The sequence below is a fragment of the Falco peregrinus genome, chromosome 1 (genome assembly GCF_023634155.1).
Source record: "Falco peregrinus isolate bFalPer1 chromosome 1, bFalPer1.pri, whole genome shotgun sequence".
In the NCBI taxonomy this organism is placed as follows: Eukaryota; Metazoa; Chordata; class Aves; order Falconiformes; family Falconidae; genus Falco; species Falco peregrinus.
In genome coordinates this window covers 31238042-31254476 of record NC_073721.1, presented here as the reverse complement: position 1 = coordinate 31254476, position 16435 = coordinate 31238042, and the positions used below count along the sequence as shown (strand labels likewise).

The 16435-nt window shown below is 36.7% G+C and overlaps 1 protein-coding gene across 2 annotated transcripts in view; it reads left to right on the top strand.

Moving 5' to 3' along the window:
* CFAP43 (cilia and flagella associated protein 43) overlaps window positions 1-16435 on the top strand; it is a 50571-nt gene that overhangs the window by 1768 nt on the left and 32368 nt on the right. For both annotated transcript variants that reach the window (XM_027789302.2, XM_027789301.2), the window contains exons 2-9: window positions 1433-1686; window positions 2481-2577; window positions 5329-5496; window positions 6877-7027; window positions 11620-11770; window positions 13778-13840; window positions 14956-15035; window positions 15764-15895. In XM_027789302.2, coding sequence (XP_027645103.2) covers window positions 1433-1686; window positions 2481-2577; window positions 5329-5496; window positions 6877-7027; window positions 11620-11770; window positions 13778-13840; window positions 14956-15035; window positions 15764-15895 — 1096 coding nt within the window. The remainder of the gene's footprint in view (window positions 1-1432; window positions 1687-2480; window positions 2578-5328; window positions 5497-6876; window positions 7028-11619; window positions 11771-13777; window positions 13841-14955; window positions 15036-15763; window positions 15896-16435) is intronic.

Genomic DNA, 16435 nt, shown 5'->3' with positions numbered 1-16435 from the left:
GGATGATAAATTTCACTGTCATCCCATTAATTTATCCCTGCATACATACTTTCTAGATTTCATTTTATCCTTGCAAACAGAACTTAAAATATACTTCATTCCCACTGATTCAGATCTAGTGCTGGGGAAAAGCATAGAGCTGCTCCTGTGAGCATGTTCATAAAGGTCTGCTTATGTGCCATGGCATGCCACGCATCTAGTTCTTGCATAAAAGGTCCAGAAAACATTCATCAGCTAAAATGTCTCCTCTTTGTTGCCATGGTATTCAGTTCATCTGCATGAGCACGTGATCAGTGTGCTCCTGTTCTGGTCTGTAGCAAAAGAGGCCAAAAGCAGACACTACTCAAAAAATGAGAAGTTACTCTGGACCTAAATATCTTAAGACTAGCCATTTAAAAATGTTCCTAATTATGAGAGTGCTGAGGCTGTAATATAGTCTAGTAAGAGTAGAGGATCAGCAGCTGAGCTGATCTTACAACTGACTTATGTTTGTGAAAGGAGCAAAAAACCACTGCTTGCAATTGCAGAGGACAAAATATTTTTTTTGAGTCAAATGCTCTTGTTTGGAAGAAGAGAAGGAATGGAAAGTTTCTGAATAGAAATTAGAAGAGAAGGTGCTAACAGCAGTGTTGTACATGGAGGGTATCTGTTACACTGCTGAAACTTTTCTGCCATCGTACTACCTGGCTATGCTGTGGCTCAGTCAGACACCTTCACGTAGTGGTAAATGCAAATCCCTTTGATAAGAGGACCCTGGTGTTTATCCATGCACTTCCTGAAAGGTAAACACATCTGCAGGCAGTTATGTATTTGTTGACACGTTGTAAGTTCATAAGCTGACTCCCCTTCAGTAATTTATTTCAGTCCTTGTGTAACACATCTTGTTTATATACCAAAGTTTTACCATGTTAAAGTACTAGTATCTTTGAAGCAGAACAGTCCTCCTGGTTAGGTTCATATAAACGCAAGCTGTGCTTTGTAGTTTTTATTTTATGGGGATGAGATGAACTATGAAAGTGTAAAAAGGTTAAACAAAAAATTTGGTCCCAAGTATGGATTGTACCTGTGTAATTCTTTCAGAATAAAGGTACACTCTATTACTATGATATGAGTACTAAACCAGAGCCTGTGGAGTGGCTAACTATTTCTAGTGAAAACTGAAAGAAATATAAGCATCTCTCCATGTTCTTATTACAGTCCTTTGTACTCTATCAGGATAAGATTGACCCTATGTTTTTGGATAACACCGAATGGATGATACATAACACTAGATCTTGAAGTAATTGTGGTTTTGCAACATTGGTATGAGGAGAAGTCTTAAATCCCAAGCATCAGTTCAGTGTAACTTAGGCTACAATATTCCCTTTATTACAGTATTTTGAGAAATGTTGTCTTTGATTAATGTTTTAACATTCAGTTACTCTTTCTGCAGTTGGGTTCAGGGATTCTCAAACAAGAACTTTGGCTTTATCAACAATCAAACTGTCTGCTACCCTTGTGGCAATTACATCCTCTTCCTGGACATCGAAACAAAGACGACAACAGTACTGCACTGTCAGACTGGCCAGGTGGGAGCCTTTGCAGTGAATGGGAACAGGCAAGTGCTGGCCTTTTCAGACCGGAAGCTGAATCCCATCATATATATCTACACTTTTCCAGAACTGAGTAAACTGACGGAATTAAAAGGTAGTGATGTGATAACCCTCCCCTCACCATTTCATTAAAACAATAGTAAAGTCATGCATTTTCTGAAGGGTTTTTTTGATAAGACTTGAAAAACAGTGTTATAGGAAACTGTCTCATGACAAGATGCATGGAAAACAGTAGCAGGATTTTCCACTGCACTACTTTTAGTTAAGCTCAGGCTAAGGAGGAGTATGACAATACAACATGGAGCTGTTTTAAAGGGAAAAGAAATGGAATGAAATGGAATTCCTTCTAGGAAAATATAGTCAGAATAACGAAAAATAACATACTGCAGTAGGCTTCCAGGCAGACTGCTGAAAGCCACACTGGGAAATCCGAGATGTGAGAAGAATGAGAGTTCTTGCAGTTAAACTCCGGAGTCTGGGATCTAATGGGTATTTCTGGCTGCCTCATAACATTTCTCTCCTTAGTTAAGTTGCTTACACTATCCGTGTTTCAGTGCCTTGCCATTTAAATAAGGATCATACTGCTTGCTTATTTCATGCATATGAGTAAAGTTATGACTGCAAAGGATTTCAGGGTACTTGGGGGAAAAATACTGTACAAAATCAAGGTGTTATTGAAAAAAATTTGAAAAAATTCCAAGCAGTGAAACATAGGGAACATTTTTATGATCAAATCAAAACAATAATCTGGAGTGAGGCAAAGGAATCAGGGACTTAAAGAATGTCTCTGAAAAGTTAAAGTGGAACTGAGAAGAGTACCCTATCTGTGATAGCATATGGTAAAGTCCAGGGCAATTAAAGACCTTGTTCTTTATTTTTACATTTCAGGTAATGCTCAACTGGATTACACCTTACTTGCATTTAGTTTCACAGGCCCGTATCTAGCCAGTTACTCTTCAATCCCAGAATTTGTTCTTTCAGTATGGTAAGAGTGAAAAAAATATCTTTAATACCATTTACATGTTGTTCATACTTTGTGTGTGTACTGTTTTAGCATGAATTAAGTAAACAAATGTGGAAGACAGACTGGTTGCCTTCATCTCTTTTTTTTTTTTTTATTGATCATTGTCTGCAAACTTTCTGTACCAAATTTGCTGTTTATTTTCTAGTATTAGTAGCCACTAGTCAGAATGACTGTTACTTTGCTACAGCTGCCTTCTACCTTCTTCAAAATTTTGTGTTTTGGAGTACTTCTAAAGTCTTCAGCATCAGCTAATTATCTGTTCACCCTAGGAAGCTGAGAACCATGCTGTTTGTGAAAGAAAGTTGCCTGCTGAAAAGAGGAAAAGCATTCTAAAGCCAATTTCTACTTTTCTGTTCACCTGGAATGTTCAGTGTTCCTCTTAATGTTGTGTTTGATCTTAGTTCTGTCATACAGTTTTGCTCAGTGATTACGCTACCATGGGTCACTGGGTTAGATCATAATTTTCTGCTCATTGTCATGAAAAGAAATACTAGATAATACAGTGCAGATACAGAAAGTTGGAATATTTAATTTTTTTAATTTTCTGCAAAAATATAATCCTGCTCTTGCTTCCATTGCTTTCATTGACTGTAGGTTCTGAGCACTTCTTCAAAACAAATGGGGAGGGTGTAATAGGAGGAAGGCAAGCAAGGACACGTAAAGAATATTCTGTATACCCCCAATTTAATGATGACCTTTCCTTGTACAATTAGCGAAGAGGCAGAAACTCCTATAACTCCAGAATTTTAGTAATGATAGTAGATACTATTACAGATGCCGCTTCTTTATCTCTTGTGAAGAAAAAGAATGTTTGCTCTGAACTCTGTACACAGTAGTTCAGGAAGGATGTCTGCGTGTGTAGCACAGTAGAAACAAGCAAGACAGCCTCACTGGCCTGATGGGCTTACATGCTTGTAACTTACAGCAGAAACAGCACACCTGGGCTAATGTGTTCCTTGTGTGCACTTAAAACACCACCCTCTTGAAAGATTTCTCTAGATTATTCTTAAAAATGGAAATATCTAGAAATGTTTAAATACTTTGAAGTAGCGGCAGTTTCCGAGGCCAAACAATTTAAATCTGTTTGAATCAGCATGAATATGACTATCAGCAGCTAATTGTCATGAAAGAACCATCCTAGATTCCAGTTAGAAAGAATTTAGTTACAAAATGGAACCAATTTACAATACTACACTCAGAATTTCTAATAACTTGAACAGAGGTGTGTGAATTTACTGTGAGATCAGGACCTTCATTTTTGCAATTGGATTATATTGTGCATTCCTTGTAGAAATGAGTGTGTATGGATGCAAGAAATCTCAATCCTTAGCATTCTTAATGTGTCATTATATGATGATTGCACAGTTTCTGTATTTTAAGCAGATAGTTTGAAATCAGAGGTATAAGAGATGTTTTGAAACTTATGTCAGTCTCAAAATACAGAAAGCTTATGGATAACCAAAAGCTGCCTTTCATCTTTTTCTGTTCAAAGGAGAGGCTTAATGCCAGATTCTTTTTCAGGTACATGTACTGTATAGTTTCAGATCTTAATAAATTATCTGCTCTAAAAGAGCGTTGGCACTATCTGTTAGGTATGAGGTGAGAACATGCTGACAGATATTTAGAGAGCGACACGCTGGTATCTTTTAAAGTCAGAATTGCAGCTTATAGCTTACTGTAATTTTAATGAGAGTTACTGTGTATGTGTGAATACTTCTCATTTTTTGCATATGCTATCAATATTAACCGTTGTCTTGCATTCTGATTTGTTTTTGTGAGTGAATTTATTACAGGCCAGAACAACAGGATTATACAAATCCATTTACAGCAGTGTATGCATTTCCTCTCAGCAGTAATGACAAATACTAAAGCTATAAATGTTATTTAGATTAGCAATCAGATATAATGTCCAAGAAATTAAGAAACAGTTTTAACCATTTTCTTCAAATGATGATAATCAGTTCTTGGACAGCACCTAAAAATGCAAATGCAGTCAAGAATTAATCTGGATAATGGAGAAATATGCAAATTAGATGTTGAGAATATAAAATAGGTTACAGTGGACTAAAGAAAAGTCAGTGGAAAGCAGATTCTCAGGCTTTTGTTAGCTATACATAACAGCCCCACACAAATTCTGCCCTGTTTTGTGCTCAAGTTAGTTAATGTAGCCATAGTTTGTATGTCTGCATTCACAACACAGTTACTGTATTACCTAAGTAATTCATCCATAGATAATCACGAGCTGACTGTGTTTTATTTCCTAATTATAATATCTTCCAAGTTCGAGTCTGCAAGCCTTAAAATAATTGTTATGGACTGGAAAAGCAAGGCTGAGGTCTGGGGTGCTGAAGAGTTGTCTTGCTCCATTCAAGTAGTCACTGATGGAATGATAAAGAAAAAAACAAGTGTCTTGACTCTGTTGGTCTTTTCACAAAAGGAGGTGTATGATAACGCTTCTAAAATTCCATATTTCAGAATTATTTTTTTATTCAATCTTTTTGTAACAGTAATAATTTTGTGTGGCTAATTAATCACCTCCTTTTCATTCTCAAGGGGACCTAACTATTTTGCAGCAGAAATTTTTGTGAGTGACAAAGTTTTTGTTTACTATACTTGATATTGAATGTTAGTCACAGTCACATCCAGATCTTTGGCTTGAATGTTTTTAACTTATTTAATGGATTTGATTTTCTTTCACTCTCCCTAATGAAGGAACTGGCAAGAAAGTATCCTCCTGTGCAGTGAGTCTCGGCCAGGGGTAACAGCTACCTCTTTAAGTTTTAACCCTATGAATTGGCAACAACTGTGTGTTGTTGATGAGAGATCTGTTACTATCTGGTGTATTGAAAGGAATAATGATGAGCATCATCTTAAGCAAAAGTAAGTGGAACACCCTTCAGGTTAAGAGAAAAATCTAGAAGTATTTTTGCTAAGACTAGTAACCTATATCTGTTTGCAAAGAATTTAATCCAATTTAGTTCACCTAGCAACTGCAGTCAGTAATTGCTAAATCACAACCAGTGTGAATCTGTCTAGTCAATCAAGTGAACTGAATTTATGATTTCATTTCTTAGCACTCACATGTCCAAAATTATGCATCTCATGAAGGTAATACTAATCAGCTGCTTTGGCAGCCTCTATCAAAAGCTACATGACCAAACTCATGTAGTGCCTGGACTACTTTCCTGCAAGTGGCTATGTTGAGCCTTGCTTTTGTAGCTATGAAACCACTAAATTTGGGTCAGGTTGCTTCCTAGTAAGCATAGTTAAACAATATGTTGTTGTAATCACAAATTGTACCAAAAGCGGTATCAGTTTTCTGTGTAATTTCCAGCTTGTGAGGCCGATTTACAGATCCAGAGCAGGTGGCCCTGTCAATGCAGTTCACTGAGCACAGCAAACCTAGAATTTATGCTAAATTTTTTTTTGAGGCTGGTATAAAAGTAGTATGTATTATTCAGGTTGGAGTCCTTGAGGTGTAACACCTATGCTGTTTCAGTGGCAACTACTCCACAATTCCCAAGTGTGTTTAATCTTGTTAACTATGACTATAACCAACATATTGCCACTGATGAGGTTATACTAGTGAAAGTACAGACAAGGCCTTAATTTGTGATCTGAAAACCATACTGAAGGTTTTTTGCTTTTTTTTTTCATTATATACATATGAAAATACATATATACTCCTTTTTCCTCACTTTTCATTCCATTCGATTGAGGTTAAACCTCCACTGAGAACTGTTCATTTTACAGAAATTTTTTCAAAGTCATAAATCAACAGTTTGTGGATATAGAATCCTCAAGCCAGTCATATGCTGATTACCAGAGTGCATCATGCAAATACTGCTGCCAATCTTTCATGATCGTTAAACTTTCTCCAAATAAACATTAAGCATAAATCCTTGCAGCATATAAAAGTTAGGAGTGTGACTATTAATCCTGGTTAATAAGGAAACAGTAATGTAGAACAGTTGTTTATACAAGGCAACAAAAAAAGACACTGAGCTAGAACATGGCAATCCATTTCTGCCAGTTAGGAACATTTTATTATTTTTTCTTGTAGTAGAATTACTATTACTTTTCAGTGAAATGGTATGTGGCATGTAGAATGATTGTTTACCACAATACTCCATTACTGTTGCAGAAGTAAAGCCCATTGACTGAGTTGGTGTCTCAAAGTTTTGGAAATGTGCTCCTCAGTTTTATATCAGCATTTGCTGTTAATATTTCTTCTCAGACAGTATCTCTTGATTTTCACAGCCCTGTGAAACTCCCTGGTGGACAAGGGTCCATGAGTCCTCACAAGGATTGGTTTTTTCCGGTTTCTCATAGTGAAGATCCATACCATGGCCCTGATTTGCCAGTTTCAGCCATTGCTGGACTCGTAGGAGATGAAGCAGAAACATACATGGTAGTTACTGATTGTTTTCCTTTTTACTATTCCAAGTCATTATACTTTTATGCAAATAAATTAAAATTTCAATAAATTACATTAATAATTTTAATGTCTGTTAAACAGATAAAACCCAGTAAATAGATCTGTTTTCTCAACAATATTTTTAAAATCCGTTTTGACAGGCATGCTGCTACTGCACAGTGCAGTACAATGTAGAGATTTCTGACACAGGCACTAGCATAGTAATGTATGTGTGCAGTGGGGGTACTAATCTGTGTCCCAGAAGCAGTATAAAGCATGTATTTAACCATATCCAAGCTATTATGACCTGCTGGAACCTTGAAAACCTATTCCCAGGTTACTTCCCTTTGCGATTTTTTTCTTTTTAACTCTGAAAATGTCTCAGGCTATGGAAACGTTGAAAGCTTTATTCCAGACAGCAACGCCTGCTTCTGAAATACCTTGCCATACCAATGTCAGTGTTGGGACCTGTCCATTTGTCTCACTTGTATTTGATCATTTACTTGTTAGACTCCCTTGAGATGCCTTTTTTGAGAGGCTTCAAAAATGTTTTCATTTTGTTTGGAATTTACTTTCATCTGACTACCAACTAGAAGCATCTGCCAATGTGAAAACATTTAACTTGCAAATCTAGGATTCTTTTCTAAGATTAAGACCATCAATTTAGATTTTGTGACTTAAGATATATATTACACACCAAAACCACCATGCATAAGAGTATACCACAGTTTTCTGCTATAAACTTTATTCTTATAAAGCAGAATAAAAAATAGGGAATGGTGCTTTGCTGACCTTATCCTCTTTTCATGGCTTCATGCATTCAGATTCACAGAGGTTTTTAACTGTGTAACTGCTGATGCCCTTGTTTTCCAGGATAATTGATAACTGCAAACAAACATCCTCTACTGATTCTGATTACACATCAACTGCTTATATTTCAGATCACTTAGAACATGGAAGATGAAGATAATAGATGCTTATTAGGGGCATTGAATTTTTCTTCTGCTTTATTGCCTCTTACATTATGTGCAGATGATGAACTGCAAAAAACATTTTGTTCTTTAGCCTGTGAAGTGAATTAAGAGAGTTATTGGAGGGAAAAAACCAATTGTCATATTAGATCTGTGAGGCTTAATAGAATTTGTCTCTTCTTGAATGGATGCTATTCCAATCAGGAATGGTAAGTTCTTATGCTTGAACTTACAGAACCATGTTGTGAACTTTTCCACACAGAAAAGTTTGTACTTTCAACCATACTAGATACTACTATAGGGTCTTTGCATTCCCAGCTGCTTTCATAAAAACCTAGATTTCTTTTTAGGATCTTCAAGGTGCTAAATATGTTCTCCATATTTATATGTTCTCCATATACATAGAAATATTTCTGGAGTAAGAGTAGATTGTTCTACTAGTCTTTGACAAAGATTTCCTTTTCTTTCAAATCAAATTGTAAATATTTTGATAGTTTTTTGCAGTCCAAATTCCCTAGATGCATGCATTTTGGTTGTGAATATTGACAAGTTAATGAACATCAGGTTATTTAGAAATGAAAGTTTTTTTGCAGAAATACAAACTGGTTTTGAGGTGCTACACTACAGTTTAGCACCAGGAGGCACTGAATCAATTTCTGGTGTATTTTCTTGCTCCAGATTAGCTGAGTAATTTTTTTGCAGGACTTGCATTTATTGTGCCTTGCAGTGCTAATTCTCCCCTCTGTGCATGCCTGCCGCACATATGCTCCATCTCTAACCTAACAGAAAAACCGAGCCACTACTGGATCTTGTAACCTTGGGGGGGAATTGCATGCATATGCCTTTTCAGGTTAAGCACCCCCTTCCAGCACCCCAACTCGGAACATAAATTTTTGGTAAAGCAATTCCTGCGTGAGTTGATCAGAATATAATTGATGGAGAAGATACTTCTTTAAAATACTGTTTCATCAAGACCCTTGTGATGAAAAGTGTCTAATGTAGCAACTGTGAGATTGAAATGACTGAACTTGCTGAGTTCCTCAGATACCCAGGTATCTTTGGATTACTTTTGCTGTAATGGACTAGAGTGTCCGAAATAGAGGTACTGTAACTACCATTCTTCAGTGGGTTTATAAATTGACAAGCTACTGCAGCAGATGTATCAATGGTTACTATCACTGATGATTTGTATGCCTTTACAAATGTCTGTGAGCAGATTGGCCTAAAATCTGTGCCTCAACATTAGTAAATACCTTGGAGTTACTTTCCTCTCTACTATCATCAATGCTTTTTCAATTAGTAAGAGACAACCTGCTTCTCTTGTGGTGGTTAATGAGGTGCATTCGGTTGAATCCACTGGGAACAGTATCATGGCCTGATGAAGCTCTACCTGTCTCTGCAGAATTCAACAGAAGGATTTTTGTTCTTTATCACTAAATCCAAATCAGTTGAGATCAATGATTTTCATATTGATGCAAGCGTCCAAAGTGGAGAACCATTTATTTACAATTTAAAGGAATCGTCTTCCGCCTGTAGTCTTTAGGCCTTGAAGGCTGTAGCCTACTCCTAAAGAATGTGTGAGAGGCATGTAAGAAAAGCGAGACCATCCCCCAGTACACTTGTTCGCTGCTTTGAAATGTGTTAGGGTTCCATAGTCTGCAGGATGCTGGGGCTGGGTATGTACGGAAGTGTAACCACAGCGGGGCAGCAGAGTGAAAGGAATGGAAATATCCTACAGCTCTCAGTACTTTTCTTTCTAGCATTAGATTGATTTAGTTGTGTTTCAATATTTCTTACAGCTGGGACCTGAGCTTTCTGAATATGCTTTACCATGACAAGCCCATTTGAGTCCACTCTGTCCCCAATAACAATTTTATTCCATTGTCTTTTAATGAAAACTTTCATGACAAGGATTGATCCATCATGGATTTTTTTTCCCTAAAGAGATGCTACTCAAAAGGGAGAGAAGTTAAAAAAAAGATGTTATTATCATTATCGTTATGATGATGATTCAGCACTGTACCAATGCACAGTTCAAGAAGTGACCTGGTTTGGGATTTACATGATCTCATCCTAGGATTAACGGATTTATCTAGGTTATGTGTAAAGGCAGTCGTGGCAGCAGGTACAAAGGAACATTGCAGGAGCTGTCTTTACATAGGAAGCTTCTGATTCAAAGCAGTTCTGTTACAACTGTCCCAAAGATTTGTGATATTCAAGTCTCATAGAATCAGTGAAAATGACTATATCAGATTTTTCTCTGAGTGCTATAAAGCCCCATTTGTTAAAAGATTTATTACTGTTTAGTCCTAATTGATTTATAAAGTAAATGTTGGTATGTTTTATTTCTGTAGCAGCTTCCCCCTGAGAAATTAAAAATGCTTTGAAGGCATAAATAGAGAGTAAGTTACTTACCGAGAATCATACAGCAAGTCCTTGGCATATTTTAGTAATGAAATCTGGGTACTTATGAATCTCTGCCCTATGTTTTCATCACAAGTCCATCCATATTTCCTCTTTTTATAGAACCATTACTGAGACAGCAAGTGTTTTATAGAATTATAGTCTTCTGTTTTTTTCCACCCATTGTATTATCTAGTGTTCCTCACCATTTCTGCTCACATGCTTGGTTCTTTGAATCTTCTCTTTTAAACATTCTCCCAAGATTTTCTTGTATTTTGTTCCCCTCTCCCCATCCCCAAATTCTCTTCAATCTAGTTCTACCATGTTATTTATGGGGTCTCTGTTACTGTTGTATCTGAACTGTTTCACTGTCTTTAATAATATTTGGTGGAGAATCTGTTCTTCCTGTTTTATGGATGATGGTTTTATGAGATTTATTATAGCAAAATGAAATTCAAGGCACATGGGAAGTCTGTGGCAGGGATATTTCTAGAATTTACTTGCAGAAGATGCAAAGGTTGACAGAGCTCTTTTACAGAACAATTTGGATTATATGCGAAAATAAATTATTAAAAAAACGTGTTTTAGTACTGCCAGGTATGCAAGACCACATGTGCAGGTTTTTTCTACAAAGTGAAAGACTGTTCTGAAAAGCATTTGTCAGGGTGAGGTTGTAGTGGGTAACCATTTCAATTTGGGCTTCCAGTACTATTCTGACTTTAAAAAAATCCCAAAAGTCTAGGGGCTAAATGTGTTGAATTTTATCTTAACTTAATCATTAAAAAAATTGGGAGACGACCTGGTTGTGGTGGGCCAATATCTTTGTAAGGGTAGGGAGGATAACAGAGGGATTTCCAAGTTAGAGGACAAAACTGTAACAGATGCAAATGCTGGAGAATAAATCCAGATAAATTAAAATTTAAAAATATCTAATTTTTCAGTGAAAATATAATTAATCATTTAAACAGGTTCTATGGAGTGAAGTGAGTTCTGCACTGCTATCTCTAGACAGACTTTTCTGGAAAATCTTGTTGTTTCTTAAGTTACTAGCCTCAGTGAAGGAATGACTGAATAAAATAAAGCTGATGTTGTACAAGTGGTCAGACTCAATGATGTAATGATATCTTTTTTTTAATCTTAAAATGCATGTAACTGCTTGTACAGTGTACACGTGTTTGTCAAGTGTTGACTGAAGTTATTTTTGTGCTGAAGCCTAGAAATTATATTAAGCCTTCAGTGCATCCTACTGCCCACTGCTGGACCACAACCTCAGAAATTTACATGGGCTGTAAAGAAGGATGTATTTTGGCAATTGATGCTGAGACACGCAGTGTTTCTGTTCTTCAACAAAAACCTCTACCTGGTAAGAAATAGCTGCATTGTGTGTTTTATTCAAGTAGGGAGGAAAGTGGATAGGTGAAAGCTTTTTTTTGCTTTCTTCTGTTCTGCTATTCTGTACCTTACAGAAATTATAAAGCTATATTGTAGAACCATATTTCTTTTATTACTGTGATAAACATTTAAGAATGTCTTTTGAACTTCCGTGTGGGTTTCTTCAGCACCCAATAATGGGCTTTCATTTTTCTTTGGTAAAAAAAGGGAAAAAGCTCTAAATACATCAAAACTGATAAAATAAGCAATAGTTGCAGAAGCCCAGATCTTGTTAACCAGCCCTACTAGACTGACATTAAGCTATTAATATACCCGCCATACAAAGTCTTTTTACTATTAGTTAAGCACCAATAATTTATTTTATTTTGCATGAAAGATTGACTTGTCCACATTTGGTATGTTAGATAATGTTAGAACAGATCTTTGAAGACTCGTGATGAGTCTTCAAACAAGAAAACTGAATTTAATGTAATGTTGCTTAATAGAATTCCTTGAGGTCAGCTCTTACATAAACAATTTTCTAATGAAAACAAGGCTGTAAAGACTTATCAGGCTTTACTGCAGAAAGTATGAAGCACACAGAGTGAACAGAAGGTGTCTTTGGCTTCAAGGAAGTCTGCTTTTAATTTATTCTAGAATGGGAGGACCTTGGATTGATTGCAACTTGCTGAGGCAATTTATCTGCCCTATATATATTCCCACCTGTCTTTTTTCATGGGGACCTTTGGCAAGCTAGTGACTGACTAAAGTTTTCTAGCAACAGCCACCCATTCCATACATTTTTTTTCTGGGAATCACAAGGTCTCTCCTCTGCTGCCACCGCACACTAGCCTTCTGTGCCCATTCAGAGGACTCCCAAGATAAAGGACAGTGAGACACAGCCAGCATAAACTGTGCTGGCAATGACAGCCTGTACTCTATCATCCTTCGTAGGGATGGAAGTTGTCAGTCCTGCCATGCACATGAAGTTCACTGGTTCAGTCAGGTCTAAAAGGAGTACTGGAATATGCTTCTCCCTAACACTAGTGCTGGGTAATATCCTGTGGTAGACCAGCATAGCACAGTTGCTGTAATAAGTACTGAATCAATGGTAATAGATGGGCTGGTCATAATCTTGCTTTCTTCTTCTGCTATGTAATACATTATTTTTTAAGCTGCAGCAAGTATTTCTGACTTTCCCAAAGTACTGTATCTCTGTTCATTTTTGATAATTGACACAGAGACGGGAGGTTGCTCTTAAGAAACCCCAACAAACCAGCATTATTTCTCTGCATTTGAAATTACCAGAGTTTTAAGTTTACCAAATCAAGAGTTGGAAATCATCAGTAAATAAAAAGCAGAGGTGTGACCAGAAATGTTTATGCCAGTTCAATAGAACACAACAAGAATATTTGCCATTCAGGCTTTTCCTTGGCCTGTATATTCTTCTTTGAGTCTTGTCCTAAAACTGTAACAGAATTGTGTGTATTCATATTGTACTGAAGCTTCTGCTTAATTTAAAACATATTGCAATCTGTATGTATTTAGCAGAATGCTTAAATGCATGTCCAACTTTAAGCACATACTAAATTCCTGTTATGGTGTTGCAAACAGAATCATAAGCAGCTACAACTTTTCACTTGGGCATGTTCTTTAGACTGACTAAAGTTTCCTTCATAACTACATCGAATGAAAAAAATCATAGTTAAAAATAACAATACCAGAACTTAACACTAGGAGAAAAATAAATCTGCATCTGTACCACTCTCCATGCCAGGTATTGCTGTCTCCCTTTTACAGCTGTAGGCTGAATCACAGAAAGATTGTAGCTGCTGAGTTGCATAAATGACAGAAATTGTGGATATTGAGGAAGAATTCACATTTTTGATTCAGTATACTGGACCTGGCCTTTTGTTCAGTAGACTGGAATACAATGCGTTTTATTGCAATGTTGACATATAAACAAGGTTGATGTTATAAATTGTTTTCTTTTGTGCAGATTACATGCGTAAAATATCGGACGTGGTGTCATATGTTCGTAGAGAAGTACAGAAAAAGAAAGGTATTTCCATGTTCAAATCAAGCTAATAGATTTTAGGCAGCACCAGTGATGCCTGGGAGTAATAATGTATGAGTAGAGCTGAAAGCCACCGGTTAGAAAAACTCAGCTCACACAGACCTCTGTAAGACACATTGATGGCAATCTTTTATATGCTTACATGACAAATGATTAATAACTTTTGTGCTAATAGACAGCCAAATTAATAGCCTCAGGAGAAACTGTGGCAGTGAAATAATTTCTGATCATTCTAATTTAAATTGGAATAAGTGATGCAGTAATAGGTTCCCTACTGCTCAGTTTTAGTAACTTTTTTTAGAACTGCAATCATTTGTAATTTAGTTGAGTTAGGATTTAGGGATTGTTTTGAACACTTTGTTTTGGGCTCCACAGTACAAAAAAGATATTCACATAACGGGTGAAGTTCAGCACAGGGCCACAAAGATTATTGCAGAGTCTAAGTACATGACATACAAAGATGGGCTGAGAGAACTGTGTTCAGCCTGGAGAAAAGGAAATGGGGGATTTTACTATTGCTTCAGCTACCTAATGAAAGGTTACGGAGAACATGGAACCAGACAGAAAAAGGACACAGTTTGCATCAACAGAAATTCTGTGTAGATATTAGGAAAAAAAAAATACTTTCTTGGTGAAGGTAGTCAGACACTGGGACAAGTTGCCCAGAGAAGTTTTGAAATGGCCATTCTTGGGTATGTTCAAACCTGGATATTACTCTGGACAACACGGCCTAACTTTGATATTGATTCTGAGTTTGAAGTTGGCTCTGTGTTGAGCTGGAGGTTGGATCAGAGGACTTCTAAGGTCCCTTCCCACCTAAATGGTTCAGATTCTATTACTGACAAACTTTAATGTGGCTATTTAGCAGCCTTTACAAAATCAAGTAACTTCTCATATTACTTTCTAGTTCATCAGACAACAGTAGCACTATCATTTCAAATTATATATACCAACATTTTCCTTCATTATCACAGCAGAAAGTCCAAAGAATATATAGCCCATGAAGCCCTTATACTCACAAATCATCCCAGATTTAAAATTGAGACACATTGTTGCAATAAATTAAATTTTATATTTTTGTCTTGGTTTTGTTCTCTCAGGTGGCAAACCAAAGGACCTGCAAAAACCAGTTTTGTTTGCCATGACATTTTGTAATGAGGGACTGTACGCAGCTGGAAGTGTAAGGCATCCTTTATGCTTTTAACTTACTCTTATTGCGTGAAATGGAGTATTCAAATGGGGTATATTTGCAGAATTCACTGCAAAGACAGGAGTTAGAAAAAAAGAGAAGGGCCACAGAAGTATAAAGGTTCTTTCTGGTGTTGTATATATTTTGTTTGTTAACACTTGAGATGAGAAATGGGAAGGGAGCAGGGTGGAAAGAGATTCCATTTTTGTAGTCAAAGAAGCAACAAAAGAGAACAATTCTATTTTTCACAAAATACGAGGAATGTTCTAGAGGAACAGGAAAGAAGGATGGAAAAAAATAGGAAAGGAGAGAAAATGGCCAAGAGAACTGCCAAATTGTTTTGTGCAAAATGTAGCTCAGTGTTTAACCCAAACTGACAATGCCATTGTACATTACTGCTTAAGAGTGGGACAAATTCTTATACTGTCTCAAAAAAAAAAAAAATTCTTAAGTATTAACTGATGAGAGAGTCTGTTGTTATCAAATATGAACTGTTACTAAGACTTGTATGAAAGAACACTTTCATTTTTCAATAAATTTCTTATCCAGGGTGAGTCCTCTGGATTTAAACGTACTGGAGGCAAATGAGACCATTAGAGATGGGATACAGTTAAACACTGTTACTTTAGAGTTTTTCAGAAGTTCTTGCAGTTCATTTTGCCAGAGTGTGCTAGGATAAATGACTTAGACCTTATGTGGATTTGTACTTTTATCCACAGGAGGGCATTTTATTCTTCTATCACATCAGAGGTCTGCAGTATGAAATGAAAATCTGTGCTGATATCTTACAACCCATATCCAGCCTCATATTCTCTCCTGATTACACTGTACTTCTGCTTGTCACTGACCAGGTATAGCATTTGAGATAATAATATTACATGATTGGATGTTCCTGTGATTCTATATGTGTATGCTGATACTATTAGCATGGAATGTCTGTAATGTAATCACACAACTCAACAAATTATATCAGAGGTGAATTTAGTCCCACTTGTGTGTTTAATGAAAGATTGGAAAGACTTTTCATGAAGCACAGAACAATTATCTCCTACAGATGGTGGATTATAAAGTACCTAATGCTGAGATTTCCCAACAGAAATACTTGTGTGTGTACAATGGAGTACATGTTCAGGGTCTCCAATGTGTCCAGGTCACGTGGGACCTACCGAGCATGAGCTTTAGGCTTGATGTGTGCCTGCACAGTGAGAAAATTGTAGCTTGGGTACATCAGACCTGCTGTGGCTATGCAGTATTCTGCATATGCATACAGAACAGGTGTTCTGTATATGCACCTGAATTTTTATGGCAGCCCTGTTCAAGATCCTTCTTTGACCAGCCTGATGTCCATAAATCTTGCATAAGGGTCCCAAATCCTGAAATTCCACCTGTTT